The sequence below is a fragment of the Larus michahellis genome, chromosome 15 (assembly GCF_964199755.1).
Source record: "Larus michahellis chromosome 15, bLarMic1.1, whole genome shotgun sequence".
Lineage (NCBI taxonomy): Eukaryota > Metazoa > Chordata > Aves > Charadriiformes > Laridae > Larus > Larus michahellis.
In genome coordinates, this window is record NC_133910.1 from 5248546 (window position 1) to 5275477 (window position 26932).

General features: G+C 49.8%; 1 protein-coding gene across 4 annotated transcripts in view; it reads right to left on the reverse strand.

The window, feature by feature from the left end:
* The window catches only part of ASTN2 (astrotactin 2), a 377208-nt gene that overhangs the window by 23537 nt on the left and 326739 nt on the right, over positions 1-26932 (reverse strand). For all 4 annotated transcript variants that reach the window (XM_074609111.1, XM_074609113.1, XM_074609112.1 and 1 more), the window contains one exon: positions 11672-11813. In XM_074609111.1, coding sequence (XP_074465212.1) covers positions 11672-11813 — 142 coding nt within the window. The remainder of the gene's footprint in view (positions 1-11671; positions 11814-26932) is intronic.

Genomic DNA, 26932 nt, shown 5'->3' on the forward strand with positions numbered 1-26932 from the left:
GTGGGTATTAATAAAACCAAAAGCAATGGCCCATGCGCGCATACTACAACCCACTTGGGTCCCTCTCCCTTCTGCTCCTGCAAGCCCCCTGCCTCCCCCCAGCTTTCTCCACACACCTCAATTTCATTATCTCTGATCTTGAGCTGCCTATTACATGCTTTTTGCCAACATAAATATTTAATCCCGGCGCATTGCACAGAAAGGCCCTTGTGGAGTTAATACTTCCACTCATGTTTCCACTTGGAAAACAATTCGGCGTGTGGCAGTGCAGCAGGTATGAGCCAGGGACGGAGCCCAAAGCTGGAGGTGGCCTGAAAGAGCTTGGGAGTTGGGGGGTGGGGGGGGGGTGGTGACACAGGTGGGTTTCACGCCATGGGGTGGGCTTCGTACCATGGGGTGGGCTTTGTACCATGGGGTGGGCTGTACCAGGGCAGCCATCAGGCAGGTTTGGATGGGCAATGGAAGGGCCAGAGGGATGTCACGGCAAGCCTGGGGAGCAGGGTACGGGGTACGCTGCCAAGCAGAACTCGAGGTGCAGCACTTTGCTGGGCTGTAGCAGTATTTAGGATATTCCGGTCTCTGCAGTGTCCTTGGTGGAAAACCCTCCGCAAAGGGTTTGCTTCACCTGCCCGAGCACGGGGCTAACTGGCCCCACCATCACACGCTGCTCCTCGCGTGCACAGCCACAGGTGTCCGCATCAGACACCTCAAGATACACCTGCACACCCAGAGATTATTTAGAGCAGGATCTGGCCATTATTTCACCTCAGATGGGCTACGAAATAAGGGTTACGGGATGGTGGGCTTATAGGGCTATAGCACTAAGGTGTATGTTCCTGCTGCTGGTTTGGGAAAGACCCCAGCAAAGTGAGGTGTTCCAGCCCCCCAGAGCCAAAGCCATAAACGCTAAGGACAGAAATGCACACCGGTCCTCATCCACACATCTCCATGCACTCAGGTCCAGCCCTGACGGGCAGCACCCATGGGGACACAGCACCACAAAACGTACACAAACCCAACAAACCCCCCCAAACCCAGAGGGGAGAAGCACAAGAGGCAGAGAGGACAGAGAGGGTGGCACTGGTAGTCACTCAGATAAACACATCACAGCCATGGCAGTGCCGCGAAGTTTGGATTTATAGGATTATCCAGGGCAGCTTCACGTCCCCACCAGCCCCCTACATACCGCCTTCATGGGGATGAGGCCAGTTGGGCAGGCAAGACAGAGGGTTGGGATGAGACAGAGTCCTTGTTTCTCCCTTGGTCTACTTTACGGGCATAAAGTAGTGAGGGACGCATTGATGTGACTCTTGCGCATCATCCCAGACTTGCTCTGGGACAACTAAACTCACAATTAAGCAAGAAGATGCTGTTATTAAGACGGCAGCTTCCAATGGAGAATGGGCTGCACAAGGTGGGGACACACATCAATCCTTGCCCACGCAGGACGGATGCTCCTGCAAGAACGGAGATGCGACGTAGGGCCAAGGGTACAACTTGTGGCAGCTGTAATGGCTTGAAATCCTTTCCCTTAACATCAGTGGTGACATGTCAAAGGGCACTGAAGAAGCATTTTGGTTCAGGATGCTGCTTCTGAGTGGTTCCCCCAGCAGCCTGGGGTTCCAGAGACAACCCAGCATCCCCTACCACATGGCACTGGTGTGTGTAGAGCCTGCGATGTGCAGGGTATCTACTGCCCCCACACCCTGTCACTGAAAGGCAGGAAGACTGAGATGCTGTGATGATGCAAACCAGACAGATAGAAAGAAAATATGAAAGTATCCCAGCCCCGCGGCAGGCCCTTCTGTTCAGGGTTGTGCGATGAGATTAAGAGCTGAGGCTACTTCCACAGCTGCAGGGAGGTGGGAGATGCTCAGAAGGAGGGAGAAAACAATGCCAGGAGCTGGCATGCTCCAGACGTAGCTCAGGTTGCTGCTGCCGTGCGCTGCCCTGCGGCTTCCCAAGCAGAAATCAAGAGGAGAAAAGATGGAGGAAAAGCAACAGACCTTGACTGAGGGGTATGACAGCCCAGAGCTGAGTCAGGGTAAGCACCCAAGCCCACCTCACTGACCTGCCTGGCCAGTGGCCCCAGGTGTTTGGGCAAACATCCACCAGCAACCCAGCACTTGAATTGGGGCTCCCTTTGCAGCCCTTCCTTCCACACCCGGCTCCGCAGCTCATCTAGTGAAGACAGGACCCTGCCCCACCACCCCCTCCATCCACCATCCCCTGAACAAAGCACAACCCTCAGACCCTACTTTTTTTTAAGAAAGATTTAAATTATGACATAAGCTTTGGCTCCGAGGGTTTTCAGTGAAAGCCAGGGTATTTTCTTTCCCCTTTTCATAACAGAAACCATATTGCTGTATAATCGAATTTATCTCGTTCCTGATGAGGGAAGTGAGTGTGTGTGTGAGGTGACCAGGAGCAATGAGGGCACGTGTGCTGGGAGCAATCACTCTGAAGGTTCTCAGGGCGAATATCCTTGGCAGTACGAGGTGGCATCAGATCGGGGAGACCAAGCAGAGACCAAGTGGGCCATAGCTCCCCCAGGGAGCACCACCCATGGCGAGTCCCACCTCACCATGTAGATGCCACCTCCACAACCAAGCAGCGATTTCTCGGCGTTCTCTCCCATTCTATTACGCTGTTCTCCTCACTGTATAGGAAACTTAGCAAAGGGTGTAGCTCAGTTTTAACACGTCTGTTTTACAGGTGGGAAAAGTCAGGAAGAAGCATCTACTTTGAGGTTACTTGCTAACCTTGGGTGTCTCCATTTTACACTGACCTACTCTGGTGCAAATTCAGCTGAAGCCAATGGGAGCTGTGGCGCTGCCAGTGAAGCCTTGAAGATGATGCTCCCAAAACGGGGCTGCCTGAATTCACTGTCTACTTTTGCAAACGTGGGTTCTGCAGCAGGGACTCGGCCACCTAAGCACTAACATAACTTGAGACGGGCAATGAGGACTGTGAACCTGTGAAGCCGAAGGATTTCTAAAGCCTCAGGACATTCAACTGAAAAAAGGTCCCAAAACTCCAGACCAGCCCACTTTTAAGCAAAATAATTAAGCAGCAGCAGTTGCAGTGGAGAAATTGCAGGCCATGCCCTACCACACTCCTGCTCTATCGCCTGAACCCAAGGCCATTGAGGTCTATGGGAGTGACACCTTCCTTCCACACCACTGAAGACGGGACCAGCACTGGAAAGCCCAGATGCACTCAATATCCTCAAACCAGGAAAATACAAGCAAACTTCTTTTGCGGGAGGAAACAATGCCCAAACCCAAGGAATAAGTTAAAGGTCACTCGAGATCTACTGGAAAGCAGCTGAGTTCAGCGACCACCTGTGCAGGGGCTCCGTCACCGTGCAGCCCCCCGTCCCCGTGACAAACTCCCTGCAGCTGGGAAGCAGCCTTGTCCCGCGACCTTGAGGAGAAGAAGGGGTGGCAGAGCTGGAGGGGTTGCTGTATGCTGATAAAATCCAGCGTGGCATGACCAGGAGGTGGGTGCTTACAGATGTAACGCTCTGCACAAGCCAAAGATTAAGAGTTTGGGTTGGTTTTTTTTAAATACATTGCAAAAAAAACAAAGGAAAATGAAGATAACAAAGCGCTCCCTGGGAGACAAGGCTGGTGTGAGACTCTCCGTGCTGTTGTTACAAGAAAAGGATGGTGTGGGACGCGCTGCGGGCGTCCTTTGGAAAAATGAAACAAAAAAAATGTTTAACTAAGTTTTGTGGACTTTCAGGCCATATGTGAGACATACGCACATTGCTGGTCTGAGCTGGGACAGACCGTGTAGGTAACGGCATCCAAACTTTGCCTCTAGAGTGTGGAGGAAGAGATGGGCAGGTAGGATCAGTATATGACTTATCTTTTTATTCGGATTAGCATCACCTTTTGGAGCCAATACCTCCAGCTTTTGGGACCTGGGGTCCCATCCAGAGTCTGTCTGAGCTGATTTACTCCATGGGCTGTGGGTACAGCTCCAGCTCCAGATAAGACCTGTAGGTGCAGCAGTAGCTGAACACCTGGACAGCTTGACACGTCCTTCCTTGACACATCGGCATATTTATGGCTGCAGCTGAGCTGCTTTTGGCCACTCCTTAAGGCTAGAATTAGCCTATTAAAAACTTGAATTGTCTGCAAATATCAGATCGAGCTGCTACAGGGTGCAGGGAAGTAGTCAAAGGGGGAGGCAGAAACTTCCCATGCAAACATTGAAGCGTTGGCTCGCGATGCATGGACCCACGCATGGCAAATCCAACCATCACTTTGCAGAGACAAAGTCTGCCTGGGGTGTCCCTGCTCAATGCAGGGGGGTTGGACGAGATGATCTTTAGAGGTCCCTTCCAACCCAACACATTCCACGATTCTATGATTCTACAAGAGCCACAAAACAACGCACAGTGAAGGGACGATCGCCCTAACGGCGACCTGGGCAGGAAAACATCACCATCACCACACTACTGTAAGGCACCAGCTCTAGTCCTGCTGCAGCCCAGCCCTGCCAGCCCAGGGGTCTGATACCCCCTCGCTCTGCTCTTGGCTTGGCAGAGGAGGCATAAAGCCACGGGGCTGCCAAGCCAACGCGGCCGCGCTGCCTCTGGCGTGGGCTGGCTCGCACGCAGCCTGCTTGGATCCTCCCCGCATCACGTTTGCCCCTAATTTAAACTCCAGCATCAGCATGGGCAGAGCTTGTTTTGGGCTGTGCGCACCCCGGCAAGACGGCAAGCAGGACCCGGAGCCGCAGCCGTGAGGTAACACTGCCTCTTTGTGTCAAAGCCCAGGCGCTGCCCCCCGCCAGGCCAGCGAGCATCGCTCCTGCTAAGTGCGGGATGGAGATGGGATGGAGAGGCGGCGGCAGGAGCTTCCTCTGCGCTCTGGCAACAGAGGGGAAACTCCAGCTGGCAAAGTGGCATCGCCCGCTGTCTCTAGTACTGCGCAAAAAAAAGTCATTTTGCTGCCAGATTGGCTTTACTGGGAGAAAACACACCAACACACTGAGAAGAACAAGAGAGAGGGAAGAGTGTGAGACACCGAGCCAGCCAGCAGCATTTGCGAGGCCATGCCACAGCTTCCTCGACGCGACGTCTCAGGTACCTGGGTCCCAGACTGCATGCGGAAATCAGGAAGAGGAAATCCTATTTTTTGTGCAGGAGGCACTGCTTAATCCCCTGACCAAAAATGCAATTCTCTTAAGTGCTCTTCTGAAGTGGGGCTTACGTGAAGCGTGAGCAAGGGCGTCCCTCGACTCTGCTCAGCTCCAGCCCACTGAAGAGCTTCAGGCATGCCACATCGCCTCTCCCTGCCTCAGTTTCCCTAGCTAGGACATGGCCAACAAAAACAAAAATTATTTTCCCTTCTTCTGACCCATTTCTCCCCTACGAGATAAAAGAAACACCCACTCCAAGCAGTGAATTCCTTGTGTCCTGGAAGGGGAGAGGATCCAAACCCTACTGTAACAATCAAATCACCATAGCCCTCAGTTTTCCAGCCTTCATGAAAAAGGTGCTCTATGCCACGGAGAACTGATGAACAGAACAAATGACTCCAACACAGTAGCACAGTGAAGCTTTTGCTGGCTTAGAGGCAAATCAAAGCCAGCAACACCTGTGCTGATATTTATATCGCGTCTCTTGTACTCGCTCCCCCATTAAGACTTGGATGGAGCTACATTAGTGGCATTAGGTTTCTACGCACTCAGAAGTAAGAATACTCTCCAAGTCAGTAACGGTAAAGGGGTGGTGACAGGGAAAAGGTGGAATTGCATAGGTCCATCTGTCTACCAACAGCCGAAGAGGCCAAATGTCTCCTCTCCACCCCAATACCATTTCCATTCATACACTCCCCCAGCTGCAATACCCTACACAACGACCTGTCCATGCCTCCTCCTCCTCCCCCACTGCCACCCTTCCTCCAGCCACCCCCAGAGGGGCAATGCCAATGGGTCTGGACCCAGGAAGGTTTGGGGTTCGGATGCTGGGAGTTTTTCAGAGAAAACCAAGAATGTTATTTCAATCCCAACATCCTGAGGACGGGGTGGGGAGAAACTGGCTGCTCTGTTTCTCTTTGTGGCACAAGGTAGGAGCAGAAAAAGAGAATTTGGGGAGGATAACCTGTTTTTTCCAGTCAAAAGGATGGAGATGCTCATACGCTTGGCAGATACTAGGGAAGAAGGTTCCACTGAGGACAGTGGTACTTCCCGACTCCAGATCTGTCCCAGGTGGCTGAATACTGGTGTCAGGGACAGATCTGGATCTGGAATGAGGATTCAGACACAAACCCGACTTTTAGAAGGGTGATGGCAAATTATCAGGGCAGCAGCTCCTGGAGGCCCCGCTCTGACCCACCCAGGCCAGGCTGTACACAGAGATAGCTAGAGAGAGCTTAAAACCTGAGCTTACGAAGAGAACAGGCAAACAGATGAAGATGAAAGTGAGAAAAGTGATCTGCATACGTTACTCAGTAGAGCAAATGGCAACGTTGGGAAGAGCCTCCAGCACCTTGACTGGCCACGAAGAGAGCATGAATTTCTTTTCCATGGCTTCCATATGTGTACTCTCCTGATGCTGGAACCTTCAAGAGCCCAACCTACCTCCACGCACAGGACTTCATTAATACCAGCAGAAGGAGAGACTATCTCCTCCTGCTGAGCCGCTGACCTCCCTGTACAGACCGTCTTTCATGGGGCCAATCCACCTCCACTGTAGGCATCCACATGTAGCCCAGATGGGCCCAGACAGCTTGGTGCTGGACTTACTTCAGCAAAATCACATCCAAGCCAGCATTTGGGCAGCCTGGTTCTGAAGCAACCCTAAACGGCTGAGGAAGGACGAGCCTGCACTTAGAGCACAGGCCTGGGATTTAGCAAACACTTGTTCAACTCCTGACTCGCCTTGTTTGAGCTTCCGCAAGCCAGGAATGCCTGAGAAGAAATTACAGCCGTACACTGCTCGACTTCAGAAGAGGTGGATTCAATGAAGCAGCACAGCTCCTGTGCACACACGGGACGCAGCCAAGGGCTGTAACAGATGTGTTTTAACCCATGCCACTGAGCTATTTGGGATCTGTCTCCGATTGCTCCAGTGCTCATTCACGTGTCTTCCTGACGGAAGACCAACAATAACAATTAGTATCATATAAGGAGCAGGGAACTGCTGCCAACATTAGCACGCTCTTGAGCACCAAGGGTTTCCATTCCACTTTTTATCCCAGCTATGCAGAAGGCAGAGGTCAGTCAACATTAATCAGCCTTGTTCTGGGCCAGCTCCTTCAGTGCATTCAGCATGTTGAACTGCAATCGCTGTCTCTCCGTGCTACGATGGGTTCCCCCTACTCAATGCCTTTGCCTCTTTCCTTAAGCTCGCCAAAATAAAGTATATCCACTGTTAGACAGCATATGATGATGGAGGCTAAGCCTGGACATGCTGGCTATGGTCTCCAGAGCCTACAGGGGGTGACACCGGCCAGGCAGGTCTTGGTGGGTCTTGGCTGCAGATGGGAGCCTTTTCATGCTGAGATCTAACTGAATCCCCTTCCGTCCCATGGCAGTGCCTGATCTTCATCCACTAGGAAGGTGTTTCCACCTTTCCAACACTCCTGAAACATGCTCTCCCAGAGCCGTTGGGCTGGTTGAGGATCACCCTGGGGAAACCCTATCTGAGCCAGCAAAGGGAATGTAAATTCGAGGCTCCTTCTCAGCACATGAACACACTCCAAGGAAAGGCTCTGGAAGGGATCCTGATGACTTCCATATTATTTCCAGTAAATTTAGTGCTGATTCTTGGCACAAACACCGGAAATGAATAGGCTAGGTCAGGAATGTAAATAAAGTGAAACATTGGGATTTAATCTAATCTATAATTATAGTATCTGTGGCGCAGGGAAGAAGTTGGTGTGTTCGCACTGCAGCTCCATTGAGGAGCTGGAGGGGGTTTTCATTTCCCTTTCCAAAATATCCCTTTTTGGCTGAGGGATACTTGGTGTCTCCCCAAGTATCCGAAATGAACGTGCTGGGCTGGCAAAGCTGCTTTCCAACAGCAGATCAGGTACAGCTCAGCGAAGAGGCATCCCCAGGCACTTGGGAAACAACGGGGTGAGAAGTGGAGATGGATGAGCTAGCAAGATGGATGAGCTGGGCCGAAGGCTCAGGGAGGCGATGGGATGCCCAGGGGAAGCTCCTGTCTCCATAGTGAAGAGATCGCTTGGGTTTGTAGGGTGCTGAGCTATATAAGGGCCATGAGCAACGTAAGCTCAGCCCTCCGGGCTGAGTTTGACCTCTGAGCAAGCCAGAGCTCTTTCTTTTGACTGGTGTTTGGTGCTTGGTGCATCACCAGTTGCCTGTCACAGCATGGTGCTCCCAAGCTCCCAAACCATCAGTCTGATTGGCATTAACCACTGTCTGGACTGGCTGGTCCACACAAGACGAGCGCTTAGAAGACACATAGACATCTCTCCCTCTGCCTTCCTCACCCCGTCCTCTTCCAGACCCACCCAGGAGGAAGCTTGACAGACTGCTCTGGTCCAGCTGACCTCAGGGGAGAACAATCCCCTCTCCTGCGATGCATTTTGCAAGAATTATAAGATTTTTTTTTTTTTTTTTAAGAGCTTAAACCAAACTTGACAGTCGTCAAGGGCCATCCTCTGTGTCCCTGTGTGCGTGCACACAAGCACATTCACATGACAGCATGGATCCCCCCGCACAGACACGCATGTCTGAGACCAGCAGGAGTGTCCACGCATGTACAGAGGTGTATGGAGCACATACATCTTTGTTGACGTGATCTACTTTCCCCCTGAAAACCCTCTGTGCAGGAACCAACGTACTACAGGCAGGGGAAAGAAAAGGGCTGACAGGCAACATATTTTCTTGAGACTGAAATTGCAAAGGACAAAGAAATTAGTTCTCCTTTTGTTAGTTTATGTTTTGAAATTACAGAAGTCTCAAAAGCAGAGGAATCAATCAGACTTTGTTTATTTGTTTGCTTGTAGAGCATTTTTTTTGGTTTTGTTTTTCATACTCAAGCCCCGCTTTGATCTCAGGCTGGTAATACTCCAAACGAGTGGCCGACAGCAGAGTGTAATTGCCGTAGGTACTACAGAAGAAAAGGGACAGGATGTCCGACACATTTACAGAGCAGAAGAGACTTCCACGGTCTCACAGTCCCCTCTCTCGGTTTATACGATACCCTTAAGACTACTGAGCAAGCAAAAACATTTGCTTTTGAAGAGCTCTGATGCTGCAGACTCTGTGTGCTCACCGAACAGAAAAGCACAGGTCCCTGCTGAATTGCTATAATCAGGACTATACCCAGGCCAGAGCCTTCCAGGATAGCTATTTTCCCACAGAAACAAATGAAACAAGCAGAAGAAATTCAATTTAAGAAACGACCCCGTGCCAGTGTGTTTCTGTTGTTGCATCTGCGCAGGCTCAAAACAGAGCGTTAGCCTCACATTTCACCGTTCTGGCTTTCTTCATGCTGTGTTGCAACTGTATGGACATCTGACCAGAGGAATATTTCACGTGTGTGCCCTACGTGTCTGAGAACGCACAGAGGCTGAGTAAACGCGTGCTGGTTGGGTCCCAGGTTGGAGCAAGCGTGTGTGTGCGGTGGATACGCGTGTATCCACGGCAGTGCCTGCAAACACGTTGAGCATCCATCCCCGCAGGTGTGCTGGGGCAGGCAGCAGCAGATGCCAAGGAGGGCATGCTGTAGTGTGTGTCTGCGCAGGTTTTTTGGATGCTCAGGAGTATGGGTCCATGCCCCACAGGTGCCAAGACAATCGTGTGTCCATACATGTGCGCTGAAGTGCACACAGCCCTGGGAATGGCATGCCAAGCCCTGCTAAGCATTAGTGGCAGGACAGAGCCAACACTGTGCGTCAGCCCAGGGCCTGTCCCCACAGAAGGACAAGGTCCAAAGCTCCTCCATGCCAGGGGACTGATGCCTGTTGGCTGCCTGCAGCCATGGCTCCCCACAAAAATCTACTGTCCCTCACCCAGGGGCACCCACAGAGAGCAGGAGGTGCCCACGGCCACCCCCAGGACACGGGGCATCATCCACCTCTGCTCGCCCCCTCCATGGCAATGTGCCTCACCACCATGAAGCAGAAGCCTGGCTTTGACCAAAGGGATGACAAAACCCTGGACAAAGCCTTACGCCTTCCACCCAAGGCTCTCCCAGCCCTTTGCAGACATCAGGAATTAGATCACAGAACCCCTAAAGCAACGGGTGAGTGCAATTATCCCTGCCCGGCAGATGGGGAAGATGATTTGGCAGCTCAAGACTGCCCAAGAGCCAGACCTTCTGGCTCCCAGCTCCGTGTGTTCACCTCGGCAGCAGCCTCCCCATCAAACCCAGCGGCTCTTCCCTCTCCCGGTGCCCCTGGCAGCCCTAAGCCCAATGGCTGAGAGCTCACAACCGGCCAGTTTTATGGGCGGCGGGTTATTAGCAAACGCTGCGGTTGCTCCAGCCTCTCTCCCTGGCACCTTGTCAGAGCAGCCCAGTTCTCAGAGATATTAATAATTATATTAATGTGTTCTATATACTTAACAGGAAAACATTTAAAATTATTAAATGGCAAGAGGTATCACTTGGAACCCGCTCCTGGACACAGCCCTGCTCAAGAGATGCGCTATAAAGGCTTCTCCTTCTTCGGAGGCTGTCGACATACTTAACTGGGGGGGTGGAGGGGGAGGCAAAGGGAAAGTATTAATCAAGATCCTTAAAAGTTCTCGCTGACAGACCATTTGCCAGCTCTTGCTTTAAATGTTTTTGTGGTCCCATAAAAAGTTTCATTACTCACTACAAAATGTGTTTTAATTATTACAGTCACTCTGACATTAAGCCCTGGGTGTTTCTCTCTTGCTTACTCTGTCTCTCCTCCGCCTCCTTGCCTTTTTCTTCTCTTTTTTTCTCTCTTGCTCTCCTGACTCCTGCTATCCCCCCGCAAGACAGAGGATGCCCTGGCTCACAAGCCAGGTTGAAAAGCTCAGACACCCTCCAAAGGATAGTGAGGTTGAAAAGCCCAGATTGTCTCCAAACGATACTAAAGAGGAAGTTTCTATTCAGATCCTGAAATTATCCCTTTGCTTTGGACACTAATCACTCCACAGGACTCAAACAGAAAATCCAATCCCATGTGCTCAAGAGGTATCTCAGAAAAGTCAAGTAAGTGAACAAGAAGACCACCACAGGCATGGCCAGCCATCCCTGCAGAAGAGACTGGGTGGTGGGCAGATGGATTTGGTGTCTCTGACCTGCTATGTGTGTCCTACTAATATAAACAGCAACCTACGTAACCAACACCTATCACACTTTTGACATCTGGCTATTTTGGTCCAAAAGGCGTTGGGCAACTTGCTTCAATCTGACCACCTTAGCTCAGTTCACCCATGAGAGACAACCCTATCCCACCAGGCATGGGCCTGGAAGCCCAGCATACTGAAAACGCCAGTTATTCCCACAGGCTCCCAGTGCCTCCTGTGCCATACCAGCAGACGCTGGTTTTCCATTTCACCAGCTGAGCCTAACGCTCAAAGCAACAGAAAGAGTCTCATCATCTGTCCGGTGTCTGGTGGAACATGGTACTAACCAAATATAACCATTAAATAATACCATTGGAGATCCCCCCTTGCCCCCAGCACCTCCCCGCACATCTCTCCTTACTTGTACAGACCATCTGGTTCCAGGCACTTGAAAATGACTGAATAGAGGCTGGTTTCAGGGATATCTCCATGGCTCCTACCCGCTGCCACGCAGGATGTTGCAAGGCCAGAAAGCAAATCATCCGCAAAGCTCAAGGATTCTCCTGGAGAGCAAAGAGACAAGCAAGACCGAAACATCAACACAGGCGCAAAATTATTGCTGACCATTTAAGAAAACAGTGTAGAAACAGCTCTACACAGGACAGGCAATCAACAAACTCTAGCTGGAATGGCCCTGAGTCTCTATCAAGAATATCACTATGGAGAAAGCAAAAAGTAGAAAACACACCTGGGCCATCAGCTGAAACAGGGCCCCGCTGCAGAAACCAGGGCCAGGGCTAAGCCGTCGCTCGGATAGTGGAAGGGTGCACTCACAGGGCCTACAGGAACGTGCGGACACACTGCAAACACCGCATGCGGGACCACCACCCGAGGATGGGCCCCAGGTCCCCAGAAGAGCTGGAAGCCTGGCTAAATAGGGCTCTCTCCTGCCCTAATTGCAATTCAATTCTTATAGGGGACACGGCCTTTTTCAACAATCACCTGCCACAGCGATATGTGTTTCTGCTGTGTTAGCTTATCAGGAAAGGAGACATGTTTAGAACTTGGATGGAATTGCTCTCAGTGTGCTGTTTTATTTTTTTCCTCTGTGTGTGGTTTTTTATTTTATTCAATGAAAATGGGTAGCTCTGCATTCCCTTTCATGTGCACTCTGCTGGCTCCTGGAGCTCTCACTGGAGCTCCTTCAGCTGTCCTGCAGAACACTTGCCCTCGAAGCCTTCGAAGCAAAAAAACCAACTAATTAAAAATGCTGAAAAACTTTTTTTTTTTTTTTTGTCTTCTGCTTCATAAAGCTTATTAAACGCTTAGATCATGACCCAGCTGAAACTGAAAACGGTCCATTTATTAAGCTTTTTGGGCCTGATTATCCACTGCCGTGCAACCTGTCTCCTTGCGGTGGGCAGGCTGTCCATCAGTTAGAGCTCACTGCACTCAATTCCCATTTTACATCAGTGTAGCTGAAAGCCCAAGGTAATAAGCAGTAAAAAAAAACCAGAGCAGCTGCCCTGGTTGTGCCCCCGTTCCCACTGGTGGGAATCGGAGAAAGGGCTGCTGCCGCGGATGGAGCTATGCTGGTATAAGCAAACCTGGACCCAGATTGCTGTGCCGGGTACCTTGCGCGCGTGTAAATGTCACGACACCGCAGCAGAAGAAGGAGGAGGAGAATTCCCTTCTCAGCACTTTTCTATATTTTTCTAAAAGCAAAAGTGACTGAGGACTACTGAAATGAAGCACGGGTCTAGGTTCTTGGTACAGACCGTAAGAAATAACTCAGTGGTGTCACCGGCCCAGAACGTCTCGCTGTGCTGCTGGATTACCCAGGTAGAATTAAAAATCCCCTCCTCCCCAGCCCCCCCAAACCGCACTTGCGTCTTGTCTCAAAACACACAACTCAGTAACAAATGTCCCCCTTGGCTACAGAAAAGAGCAGCAATAAATTCTTTTCCTCCCTAAAGGAATCCAAGCCTTAATTATTCATTTTAATGCTCCCAGCACGACTTGTTCTTTCCAAACTTTTTCCAGGCAGCTCTGTCACCGGTCCCTGTAGTTGAATCCAGTCCCCAGCCCTGGGTCCGTACCAAACCCCAAGTCAACTCCAGGGACAGGTTGGGCTGGCAGCGGTAAAATCCCTGCTTGGAAGTCACGAGCGCTGAATGGCCTTGAGCAAGCCCCTTAGCTCCGGGTTTATGGTTTAAACAAACAAACAAAACCCTATTGCTCATTTCCAACTTTCATGTCCGTCCCGTTCCATACAACATCGGGCCGGATTGGGGAACTCCCTGTCACCAGAAGTCATTGAGAACAGACCCTGCCGTGACTTACAAACCCGATGAATCACAAACCCATAAGGAAGAAGCAGGACCAGACTGTGCTGCTGAACTAGAGCAAGAGCTTTTAAGCCTCTTCAGATCCCAAGCAACCAGCTTCTGAGCAGGAGGAAACTTCATGGGGGAAAAGATCGTCCCATGGGTGCCTGCTGTGGGATCTCACACCTTCCTCCAGAGCACTCGGGGCTGACGGGCAGCCGATGAGGGGTAGGAAAGAAAACAGTCAGTAAGAAAGACTGTAATGAGCAACTGTGCGAGACCAAGGGGAGATGTGGACTGGGAACGCATGGACACAGGGAGCATCACCCAGGATATCTGTGCCAGGGAGCTCAAGAGATGGGACAGGAGAGAAAAACACAGGGCTGAGACAGAGAGTGCAGAGGGTGGAACTGGACTTGGAGGAGGCTGGAAATGGGATGGAAAACGTCATGTGCACCCACTGCATTAAAGCATGTATTAAAATTGCACAGATATCGCTCCTTAAGGCATCCACTAACTTCTGAATGCTCGTCTTTCACGGTCTCTCTGGGTAGCTTTGAGGGCAGAGGAGCGGGCTGGCAGTGAGCAGGGCCCCGAAACACAGCAGCAGCCGCATCACACAACGGCCTGGTTTGCCACGGAGCCCCATCAGACCTGCCGGGGCTGTGCAGTGCGTTGCTGTCCTCCTGCACGGAAGGAAATGAAGGTCTCGGTCTGCCAACGCGGTGTCACCTTGGGTTAAGCCCAAACCCCGGCGATAAAATCCCTACAGGCAAGAGGGTGTGCTTTGTGTTCAATCCCAAGCCTCTGGGGAACTTTCCCCTCTCGTGGGCTCTGCTACAACCAAACAAAAACAAAGAGGTTGTTATGAAAACAGCAAAACAGATGCTAGCGGAGGTGCTGAAACCTCAGCCCCAAGGCTGGGAGTCTTTCTGCACCTGTGTAAGCAGCAGCGAGATTGCTGGTGGTGCCCATCGGCACGGACCACGGAGCAAACACGGGGCCGGGCAAGGGACACCCCAGGGACTAACCGACTGCCCAGAGCTGTCGATCCGCAGCGAAGGTGGGGAGCTGCTCTCTCATGCTCTCCCCGGGGTGAAGCAGAGCACACGGCAACTTCGCTTGTTCATCTCGTACAAGAGAAGTCTCTGTTCAGCCCGCGATGCTCTGAGAGCAGCTGAAATGAAATTTCCTAAGCCTTCCCTAGGACCAGAAGCCAAGTTATTCCCTAGATTTAGACTGGGACCATCACTAGACCATGCAATGAAGGAAGCAGATGCATTTCCTGGCATTGCAAAAGGATGATGGACCATTAATGTTACCCTACAGAGTAAAAGTGGTCTTGGGATGCTTGGGGCTTTGAGCAACCTGGTCTAGTGGGAGGTGTCCCTGCCCAGGGCAGGGGCTTGGAACTAGATCTTTAAGGTCCCTTCCAACCCAAACCATTCCATGATTCTATGCTGTAGCAAGGGAGGAACACTGACCTAGATGCACAAGGCAATGGTGAGAGCCCAGCGCGTAGGATTGCTCATCTCTGCTTGTGAACAAGGCCCAGGGAAAGCAGCAGAAAAGGCTTCACAGGGAAATAACAAACAGCACAAGTTTACCTTACAGGCAGAGACATAAAAAGGCCAAGAAGAAATACACGACTCTGTGAATACATCAACAGGGCAGGCACTCAGATGGAAAATAAATATTTAGGCTAATGGGCAGTAATGGCAAGAGAAAGTAAATTGGATATGAATAAACGGTCTACTCCCGAGAAGGGCAAATAATCTAACTATCTTTTAAGAAGGAGTTTGATCACTTTATAAAAGGGATTATATGGATAAGTAGCTTGTGATGGAAAGCAAAGGGGCTTTTCTTTCCCGTCTGGACTTGTGTTCTCTCACAGCCCGCCAGCAAATATAAAGAAGGATTTCATCCTCCCAAAGCAGCCCTGAAGCACAAACCTTCTAGATTGCTGTAGTATCTTTGCTCGCGTTATTAAATTTCAGAAAGAATCCAAAGGTTCTCTGCAGAGTAAATGATAGCTAAGTAGATCATCTCTGTGGAGTAGGAGATATTTTATTGACCAGACAGCCATCTGTGTCCTTCATTAATAGTAATAAATAATTGATGTCACGCTAAATAAAGCAATAAGCTGTTACAGATATCAAGGACAAATGACCAGCTCCTGTGAGGATGCCTCACCTGTGTTCACTTCTCAGCAGCAAAAAATCCAGCCCAGAGCTCAACATCACTAGGGTAAGCGCTGTGCACAGGGCAGAAGATGGTACCTGCTGCACAGCGATTACAGGTAATGGAGCAATTGTGCTCAGCAAAGGGACGCTGATACTCCCAACTGCACACCACATCCCCGCAAAACTCTCTTCCCCCTCATTTCCACGCCACTGCCTTGCCAGCACTGGTCTGCCCCAAACCATCCAGGTCCCCAGGCAGCTTTTGAAACTCAATCTCTGTTCTACTAATGACTGCTGGGAAGATGCATCTCCCTCCCGCTGGCATTTTCCTTCTCTCTCCAGTACAGCCCCTCGCTACTGCCTCATCCTCTTCCGCAGACACGGCTGCGGAGTTTGGTTTTGTAAACATGCATCTTATACTGATTCTGGTGTTGGGGTGAGTCAGAGCTCTCCCTACAACAGAGGAAAAGAACAGCACACTTGGAGCTTGCAGGGGGCTTAGCCCCATTTCGTGAAGCTTTGCAAACTTCTCCTGGTCACAGCAGGTCTGGCCACAGCAAGGCATGTAGGTCAACCTACCAGGGATGGCTCTGGGATGGCCACCTGGGAACCCAACTTGATGTCTGGTCTGGAGGAGGAGGAGGACACCCTGGCCTCAGCTGCTTGTCTGCAAGGCTGAGCTGGCACTCTGCTCTCCAGCGAGCACATCTCTAATGTCAGCAGGCTCAGATGGGCAGGAATGGGCAACGAGGAACAAAAATGGATGGAAGCAGGCTCAGACCGCTTGCTTACAGCATCCAACAGCCTCAGTCTGCCTCAGCCCTTCCACCGCGACCCGTGCCAGCGCCCAGCAGTTGTGGACGGCAGGCAGGATGAATCACCAATCAACCATCCCACCAAAGACAACAAGAGTTACGGCACTGAGCTCAACCAGACTAAACAAGAGAGCGGGGCCAGGAGCCTCCAGGAGGTTAGAGGAGCAAAGGAAGCTCTGGGACCCTCACAGGCCTGCCCACACCTTCAGCCCGTGTCCTTCTGTTGAGAGCAGCACAGACAAAACCAGGTGTTGCAACCCGAAGTGGAAATGAAGACGAGAGGAGACCTCCCGGCTGTGATTTGCCTTCGAGATTCCTAGAAAGAACACGAAGGGGAAAGTAGGACGGCACCAACGTCTCTGTCCTGACAGCTTCTTTACTAGACTGGATGAAACCAACCCTGCAATGTTACCAGCCACTTTCTTCTGATTGTGGTTTTCTCTCTCCGTCTTTCTCCCTTTTGCTTTTTTTCAACCTGTTTTCAATTTACTCTTGTGGCATCTCTGACTGTGACCTCATTCTGGTACTTAAGGGGGGGGGGGGCGGGCGGGGGGAAGAGAGAGACTGTCCTTTAAAAAAGAAATGAAAGAAATCATATTTTATTTAGCTTGGTTGGTTTTGAAGCTTTAGCAGAAGAAAGATTAACCTTTTCTGCCTAACTTAATGAAAACAAGGAGAAAGCCTGTATGGATAAATAAATATCTGTGTGGGTATGGAGCAGGCACGATCGTGTTACAGCCCCGGTGGAGCTGTAATGGGGAACAGGCGCGTTCCTGCGCAGCGGCTCCCAATTCCCGATCCATTTTCAAGGAAAGAAAAACAGAGTAGAATGTCAGAGGCCCAAGTGGGCATAAACGAGGGAGCCCGGGGAAGGCAGATGGGGCCCAGCGAGGACCTCCGTCCCCGGCAATGACCTCCGGAGTAATGCCAATGAAGCAGATGGAAAAAGAGACCTTACTCCACTTTGCTTTTGCCAGGCTTTAGTTCCTGAACCGAGGAAACAAATGGCACGCTCAAGCCCTCCAAGTTTGTCACCTTTTGGGGGTCCTCGTCCCACTCTCTTCTTCCTCCAGGGCTCTGCGGAGGAGGAGGGGAGGTTCAGAGGAGGTCTGCGAGCAGAAGGCTTGGACCGGGTTTTTGGATGGGTAGATGGGGAGCACAGGCTTGCAGGGTGGTTCTTCCACAAGGAGGTTGTACCTGGGTTTAACGTGCTTCGGATCTGGCGCTTGGTGGGGGAAGGCAGCAAAAGGTGGTTTGTCTTGGAGATGATGGGCTGATTTAAATTAGCGTAACATAACTTGAGGCGATGGAGCTGTTCCGATTTACATCAGCAGATGGTCTGTCTCGCTGATCCTGGTGGAAGGATGTCAAAACCTCCTTCCCTACACGGCTTGCCAGATTAGAAAAGAAATAAAAAGGCCTAGTTATAACTAAAAAATCTTCTGCCCACATTCTGGGAGCATCCATGCATGCCAGCCTCCCGTGTCAGATAGGAGCCTAAACCCCCACACCCTGCAGCCTCTGAAATAATGTCTTTGTCGTGACTTTTCTCGAAGACACATCCACCAGGAATCCTCCTGGCTGGGCAGAGGTTGTCTAGGCTGAAACAGAAAAGCCAGTGATTCTGCTGTGCAAATTCAGGCACAGTTTGTGCCTCCCTTGCCAATTTGCAGAGAGGTGCAAATTGCAGTACTTCTCTGAATGACTTCGCCTCGCCTAAGTTATGAATTTTGGGGGAACTTGCTTCATTATATCTGTATGCTACTAAACACGGTAATAATGACGAAGGGCTCTTCTTCCTCTGGGCTTCCCAGTTCCTCTGCTGATGGAAGACTGCATTTGTAGATGGCTAAATTTAAGGAGCAATGCTTTAGTTGAGCTAAGAGCAAAAGTTGCATTCCAGTGCCACAAAAGTCCCTCAAATGGCTTTGTTTGTGCTCTCCAGCGCTAGAACTACGGAGTCACCAGGTGGAACTGAAAGATGGGCTGTCTTGTACTGTTCTTATCAAGACCAGCCAGTAAACCCGAAGGAAATGGTCTTAATTTGGATGAGCTGCAATGTTCCAAAAACATGATGCACAAGGCTAATCATGAGTGTATTCTTCTTTTAAGGTCATCAATAGGACTCACCGCTCCTTCACCTGAGCTCTCCACAGACTGCTTATCACAGTTCTTTCACACTCAATATCTAAGACCTCAGAAAAACTGCTTCAACTCATGTAAAAACGCATCACCTCCTCCATGTCCCCCAAGGCAGTAGGCTGCTGGAGGAGAGTGAGAATTAATGCACTTCATTCTGTGCTGTGAGCCCTCCAGTATTTCTCAGGGTTCAGTGGGTTGCTGCGGGTCAACCGCAGCCCGACACAAGCTGACTCTGCTGTGCTTGGAGCCATCCAGGCATGAACCAGTTCCAATCTCAAAGCCGCATACTCACATTAGCATGGCGGAGAGTCCAAGTGAATTCATCTATTCCCTTGGAGTTTGTTTTGGGGTCTGCAGCATGTTAAACTAGTTACTTGACTTCAAGGCAAAGTGGGAACCCATTTGTGCCGGGAGTTGTGCAGACACAAAGCAAAGGCATGACCTTTGTCCTCAGATACTTCTTGTCTGGCAGAAGATTTTGTCCATCACCACAGATCTAGTTCTCACTCTCATCACCACAGATCTAGTTCCCACCCTCATTCTTGCTTTCCTTTCATTTTTAGCTTCTTTTTAATTAGAGGTTTCTAAACAATGGACCAGTGGTCCAGACCACTTGGTGGTCCCCAAGGCCCGTAGTCAGCAGTTTGTAGCAGATCCAGGGACTGCACGGAGCCTTATGTTCATCAGGAATCCCACCAGCCCTGCTACAGCCCCAGAGCCGCTCTTCTACAGCATGAACGGATATGTCAGATACTTCAGAGATGGCAACAAAACCGGCATTATAACCTCTTTCTTCCTGAAAATGCACAAAGCTACTGCACTCTTGCGGTTCCTACTGGAATGAGCTACTGTCTGAAAATTACTCCCAGATTTTGGATGCAAAGATGGCACCGAGGAGCTGGGCTCCACCAGTCCAGAGCACTGGGAGGTTCCACCTTCTGCTGGGATTAAGATGACTAAACTTGAAAGGGAGCATCTTTCGCCGAGAGACATGTCAAGAGGACAAATCCTGGGATCCTGACAACAGCGAGGTCAATGACGAGGTGATTCTGGCCAGTCCAAGGGGGCCCTGCTGATGTACCTACAACGCGTCTGACACGCAAACTTGCCTAGTACGCAAACTTCCTAACCTGCCTAGTACAGGCTGGTCTATGAAGAAAGCAGGGGAGATCTGCCAAACAGCAGGGTCAGGTCCTTCATTTCCAGCTCTACTGAGTCTCCTACCTTTATTTTCAGCTCTTTATGACCAAACACTCCAGTAGTTTAATGCCCCACAGAATCCCACTGGCTGACTTGCACCCACTGGAGATCAAGCCTTACACACATATGCAAACACCAGACTAGCAGGAGGGGGAAAGAACATTTCCTAGAAAGAGACTCAGTGCGCAATTAATCACTAAAACCACCATTATCTTGGGTGATTTGTCAAATCAGATTACTTTAAACCTATGCTGAAAAGCTATCAGCTGATCTGTGCTTCACTTCTCCTTCCAATTATTGGGAAAGTGGAATTTTTGGACTTCTCAGGTCAGCTAATTTCTTCTATATTGCCACTGTTACCTAACCCTGCTCCCAGTCCCTTCTTGCACTGGCTTTCTAGCGCTGGCTCAGTGCTAGGCAGTGAACCAAACCACTGCCTGTAGTTGCAACCAACTTAGAGAAACCATTCTTTTGTCCCATTTATCCTAAATAGAGGCAATATGTGTAGATTCTGACACTCACAGAGAATTAGTGATAAGACTTTGGACCCGTATATTCCAAAGGGCTCAGCACGCACAACTGCAGACAGATCTGCAGCCCGTTAGCCAACGAACACTTGGAAAAACTGGTCCTGGTGGAGGGACCCGCATGGAAGCAGACCTCTTATTTGGCCCTAATACGCATTTTTGGACATTTGAGAATGTGGGGGCAGATCCTCAGTTCATAAAATCTCCTGTAGCTCCCTTGAAGTCAATGGAACAATAACAATTTACACTAGCTGAGTTTCTGCATCCTGGCTGTGAGCTATTTGGAACTACTACACCATAATGATTATTACAGATATTTCAGATCACTTGTCTAAGACGGATAGGAGAATACCACTGCACAAGAAAATAGAGAGTTGGTTTGCTATGATTTCCAAAGAATTATTGACCCATATCTTGCAAACATTTACGCATGTTTAACTTTATTCATGTGAGTTGTTCCATTACACTCATGTGCCAGATAAACTAATGTACATGCTTGCAGGACCAAGGTTAAAACTTGTGCAAACACAGCAAGCTCTAAATGTTTTTGTAGATATGTTCAGTTACCTCAGATTCAGACTAGAAAGCATGTCATTGACTGTGCCTCTCTTCTTAACTCTCCATTTACCCAAGCAGGTACCACAAGAGAAGCCAAAGGACAAAACTGAGAAAAGAAGCAATTACCTGACCAAACTCAGAAGCTAGAAAACACCCACTCGGTCAGGATTAATGTGCGCAAGAGTTGGCATCAGTTCTTGAACAAGGAATTACCTGGAATTACTAGAATATATCCACAACAGCTTTCTTCACACACCTAATGAATCACCCACTCATTGATTTCTCCATAATGAAGCTAACATTTTTCTTCACAGTTTTAACTCATTAGAAGACACAAGTCAGTGAAGAGGAGAGAGAGAGCTGGGAATCTCTTGGCCATGAGAAGTCTACTTCACTATCCACCATCATATCAAGCAGTCACTCCGTCCTTTCCACTAAGACTAAAAGGTGAGACAGGATCTCCCGCCCCACTGCACAGCCCCACCGCTCACAAGGACAGAATACCATCTCTCATTTCTTAAATTGAGCTGATTTTGTTTCCTTGAGGACAAAACACATGCCAACAAGGCTCCTGACACCCAGAGACTTCAATCCACTTCACAAAGGTCCGACAATGTGGCAGCATTTACATCCCTCAGCCAAGACATGAGCTCCGTTACGATACACACCTGCGCCACAGAAGGCTGCGGCATCGCGACAGGCGGCAGGCAAAGGAGCAGGGACGCAAAGAAAGGAAATTACTTTTTCAAGACAGCAGGCAAAAGGAAAATTTGAGGCTATAACCCAGAGCCCTAGTCCAGATCTCTGACCACTAAGAGCTGGCTTTCATCTCTGAAAGACTATTAACTCTTTTCTACAAAGGAGCAAACTCCAGGCACTGAGGATACCTGCCATAAGCACACAGCAGGACACTGGCACAGAAGGAATGCCTTCTGCTCTGAATTTTAAGTCCCGTTTCCCAGAAATCAAGACAAATCAATCCTGGCATTGACAGGAAAGGGGAGCTGTTAGTAGCCAGGGCAGCTCAGATGGACGATGTCCCCTGGGAACCCATCTCACCAAAGGCCCTCTATGGTGGGAACAGTTGTTTGACTCCTGGATGTCCTTGGCAGAGCAAGGTCTCTGGGCATGCTTCCCATCCCCAGGATCACCGATCGCTCTGGGATGGTTAGTTGGAGACACGTCATCACCAGCAACTGTGCAGCGTCTTACCACTCAGACGACAAAAGACAGATTCCCAGAATGAGGAGAGCAGGATTAAGCCAAGTGGTAAATGGATTCCAGGGCTGTTCCAGGATCTGTGCTGACGAGGGAAGCCAGTGTCAGGTAGCCAACCCGAAGCTCATACGAGAAGGTTATCACTTCCCTCCTTTCTTCAAATCCGTAAATAGCACCCAAACATCACTTGGGCCATGTTAGAGAGATAAGGTGAGTCTGTCCCATCCCTTGCAAAGGCTGAAATAGAAGCCCTGCTACTCCCTACCCTACGCATCAAGTGTAGGATGTTGACATTTAGCAGTAGGTAAAATTACCCAAACAATGAACCCTCTCAGGTCTCTATTCTCCCCTCCCTTCCCCTGGTCCCCTGGAAAATGTTCATAAAGTGAAGTGGAAAAAAAAAAAAAAGCCAAACCCACCCAAATCCCAACAACCCAAATCCAGCCTTCCTAAGGCTGTGGAAATAACACGTAGAGAAGAGTGAGTCAGGCTCTGCTGAGTGCGCACGGGTCACCAGTCCTGAAGGCAGAGATGATTCACCAAGGCAGCAAGAACTAGAAGGTGGAAGAGACTGAAAAGAGGGTGCAGAAAGAAAGTTGTTATCAAAGAAGGGGAGGAAATAAGAAATGAAATTGTTCCAGGTTGCACGCACCTTGCTCTTTATCGAACACAACTCAACCGGAACTGACCCAGGATGACTCGCTCAATAGCGGTGAGATTATTCCTTTGGTGCTTTGTCCAGCCTTTCTTTACGAGAAGGAGGGCAAACAGGCTGTAAGACCTCCATCCATCCCCATCCCCTGCTCCTCCCTTTCTTCTTCTCCTGACCGAGATGCTCAGTGGAGCCTCACCTCCCTGCCATCTCTGCTTCCACTGCTCCTTTCCTGCACCCATTCCCTTTAAATTTGGCAGCGTTATGGGCCTCTGTTTTCCTTCAAGGAGATGAGAAAAGCGGGGCCTGCCTAGGAGCCTGGCATGCCATGGGGAGGCAACTCCTGGATGCCACTGGCACAGAAAGTACACTGTCACAAGAGACGGAGAGGAGGATGGGGCTCAGGTGCCTGGGGAGAACTCTGCCTGCCGGAATGCTCTCCTGCTATTCCTCCATTCATGCTTCCTCCTCAGCCATCCTGTCCCCTGCCTTTTCTTTAACAACCATAAAAATTCAAACACAAGAAACTTGCTCTGAAAGAAAACCCAAAATCAAAAAAAAAAAAAAAAAAAAAAAAAAAATCCTCCCTCTCAAGTTCACAATGAAAGCTGTAAAACTTTTTCTGCTTGGAAAATTCTCCTGGTCAGTTTTTCCTACTGTTTAATCCCTGCTTTGAGTTACACAGAATGAGTAAACACATTTTATAAGGTTCTAATTCATACCTAACCCATACAGTTTATAGCTTAACATAGTAAAATATACACACACACGCACTCTTTTTATACATATATACACACACACACATGTATAAAACAGCCTTGGTGCCAGTCCTGCGAGCCTCCCAGCAGCAGCTCGGATTGCTCCGGCATGTGCTGTGCTATGGAAGCCGCCTGGCGTGCTTAGGTGTGAGTTAGCTGGCCTGGGGAGTAGTTTCCGCTCCAGATTCCCGCTTTGTAATAAATAATTAGTCAGCCTTGTTAAGGGAACAGCGGGATCCACCGCTCCATCCTTGGAGGACTAAGGAACACCCCCCACGTGGTATCCCAGGAACAATTTTTTGTCCGCTCTCTGCCCAGCGAGCACCTGGAGCGAAGCCCCGCGGCAGGGAGGCAGCCGAGGCTGGGCTGGAGGAGTTGCGGGTAGCTTGGCTACCCTGCGGCCACGGCCAGGAGCCAGGCAAGCATGTGGCTGTCTGAAAGGCAGCTCTCTTCTGGCAGTGATTAGAGAAGACCTGAAGGTGGGCACTCGGTCAGAAGGTGGCCTATGGTGAGAACACCTCCGGGTCTTGCTCTGGAGGAAGGCGGGCAGTCCTCACACCAAACTCCTCCATGCAGCTGTGGGTTAGGGTCAGCCCCGATGGGGTGTTGCAAATGTCTTGCCCTGTGCCAGCCTCTGCATCGAGCTGCCGGAGAGGTAGTTCCTCTCTGCAGCGTAACCACGTCCTCCTTGCTTGGGACCATGGAGGCCAGTTGTGATGTGCTGTGGATGCCATTAAGGCCAAAGAGCTACCTGAACCTCAGTCTCCCACTCCAGCTGTTTGAGAACCAGCCACCACCTCCTGCCTTTACCTCCCGGGAGGCAGAGCTGACCAATTTGCCCAGTGAGAGCTGGGCTCTGCTTCAGGTCCTTCTGCTTCTTCAGCCTTTTAACCCAGTGTGGGCAGGGGAGATGGAGTCCTCTTGACTGGTAGTTAACAATTAGCTAATTCCACCCAGGAAAAACACACAGAGAGCCTGTGAACAACAGCAAACCCCAACAGTCCATATGGAGGTCTACCTTACCATTTCTGATGGGTGTCTGTGCAGCTCTGGTACTCCCAAGCATCCCCAGGGTGAATGACTGTGCACACCAGAGCAAAATCTCAGCACCACACTCCCAAACTCTGCACAGGGGAAACCTCATAAACATTTTGAGCTGCCGGTCAGCGGCTTTGAACTAGGCTGTAACCGAAAGGTCGGAGATCTTTCTCACTATTGACTAAGGAATTGCCCCTACCATTGCTCTGAAGAAGGCGGCTTCTCTTGAGCTTTTGTGTTTTGGGTTTTCCTGCTTGTTTCCCCCGGCAGCTTGCTATTAAATTAAATTGAGCTTCTCGTACAGTGCTATACTCTGTCATAGAGAATAACCGTAAGGGGTTAAAGTATTGTTTCTGCTATACCTCGGCGAGACACACCAAGAGATCATTTCCTCAGAGGAAAGAGAAACAGAGACACGGAGAGAACCATGTCAATGACACAGCCAGAGTCTCTGCCGATACAACCACAGCAGCTCCACTGACACGAGTGGGAACGGAGCAATTTGTGCCAGCCGAGAGCCTGGCTCTAAACCATGCTTTGTGTGGTGCAGCTTCTCTGAGCAGGAAGACAAGACGACAACAGAAATACCCAGCAAATGTCCCAGACACTGGATTTTGTGGTTCTCTAGAAAAGCTTTTTCACAGCATTTGTTTGATTTATGGGATCTGCTGCCCCAAATTCCATGTATTCCCTGATGGTCTTTCCTCTCCCAGAGGGCATCAAATTAACCAGCAGAGAAATCAGAATGACAATTAACTTATTTTCATTGCCTGACTCACTGTCATACCTCCCATCATCTTGTTTTTCCTCATCTCCCGCTTATTTACCCCAGCCCCAACCCCTCTTCTATTCAGAAACCAGAGAAAAAGCAGGAACAAACACAACCCCCACCAAAAGGCCAGGGCCAACTGGAAACCTGCACTGTAACAACACAACCGCCTGGTCTTCATCTCCTCAACTTTAGCTTCTCGCCCTCCAGCACAGCCTCCGCTCAGGCTTTGAGTAAGCCAAATCCCAGCAAGCAAAACAAGTTGACCCTTGAAGTCATCTTTTTAAGTCAGGATGTTCCTACATCCTTTAAGTCCTCGAGCAGCCTTGCACGAAAGCCACCTCCCAGGAGGGAGTTTGTCTCCAAAGACCGTACTCCAGGTCTCTGCTAGCAACCACGGCCACGGCTGCCGGAACCATGTCCCCAGGGGCACGAGCACCGTTACCATCCCTGCTTTTCTCTCTCTTTATTCCTTCTGCCCCTTGCTGCCGTTAAAACCAAGGCTTCAGTTTTTCAAGCAGAAAGATTGGCTCAAAGACTCAAGACTCTTATTCTGGGAGCTTGGTTTTTTTTGGTACACAGTCCCTCCAAGGGTGCGGAAAAGCACTCTGGGTCATCAAGGTGAAATCATGGACATCACTCAAGCCCATCCCGGCCAGTTCTGTGATAACTTGTCCCTTGAATGCAAAGACAAAAGCCATTCTTCAAGCTAGTTGTTTGAAGTTGCTTCCATCCCCCCAAGATGTGAGATGTGGGCCTCAGGCCCCGTAAGGCTATTTTCATTTTCCTCCTCCTCCAAGAAAATAAACCCAGTGTTTATCTCCTGAATGCTCTGGTCTGAGAAAGGGCAAAATGTTCCTCCGGGAGCCAGGTGGCTGGAAAGGGAAGGCAGAGGCAAATATTTGCCGAATTTGTCAATGAGCTCTTATTCCATCTTTCTTATTAATATTTATTTAGACATAATGTGAGGGAAACCTGCTCAGACCACAGCAATGTGGGAGATTCCACTGTTATTCTCCTCATGCCAGCTACTGGTGGGGAGGGGGGAGAGAAGGAAAAACAGAGACAAAGAGAGTGTCAGGGAGTTCACAAGCAATTTAGAGAAAGTCACGGGCTCTTGTCTTGACTGAGCAGAAGACGGGATGCCTTGAGAAAGTCAACGCATCTACGGACCATGTGATGGGTCAAAGAGGTTGAATATCTTGGCCTTCCTTGCTGCTGATATTCAAGGCACAGGTGTAGCTTTGAGAGAGAAAATCATCTCATTATAGACCCCTCTTTTTTTTTTTTTTTCTTTTAAAGGAAGGAATCGTTAATGACATGAAGACAAGCAGAATAAACTGCAATCCCAGCTTTAGTAAATTGTGTGAGATGAACCTGATGTATTTCTTCAATGAGACAGTTCATTCCCTCGACACGAGAAGCGTGGTACAATCTAATTTATCTGGGGGTCAAGAGGCACTAGTCATGACACAACACGGGTAATTATTAGGTA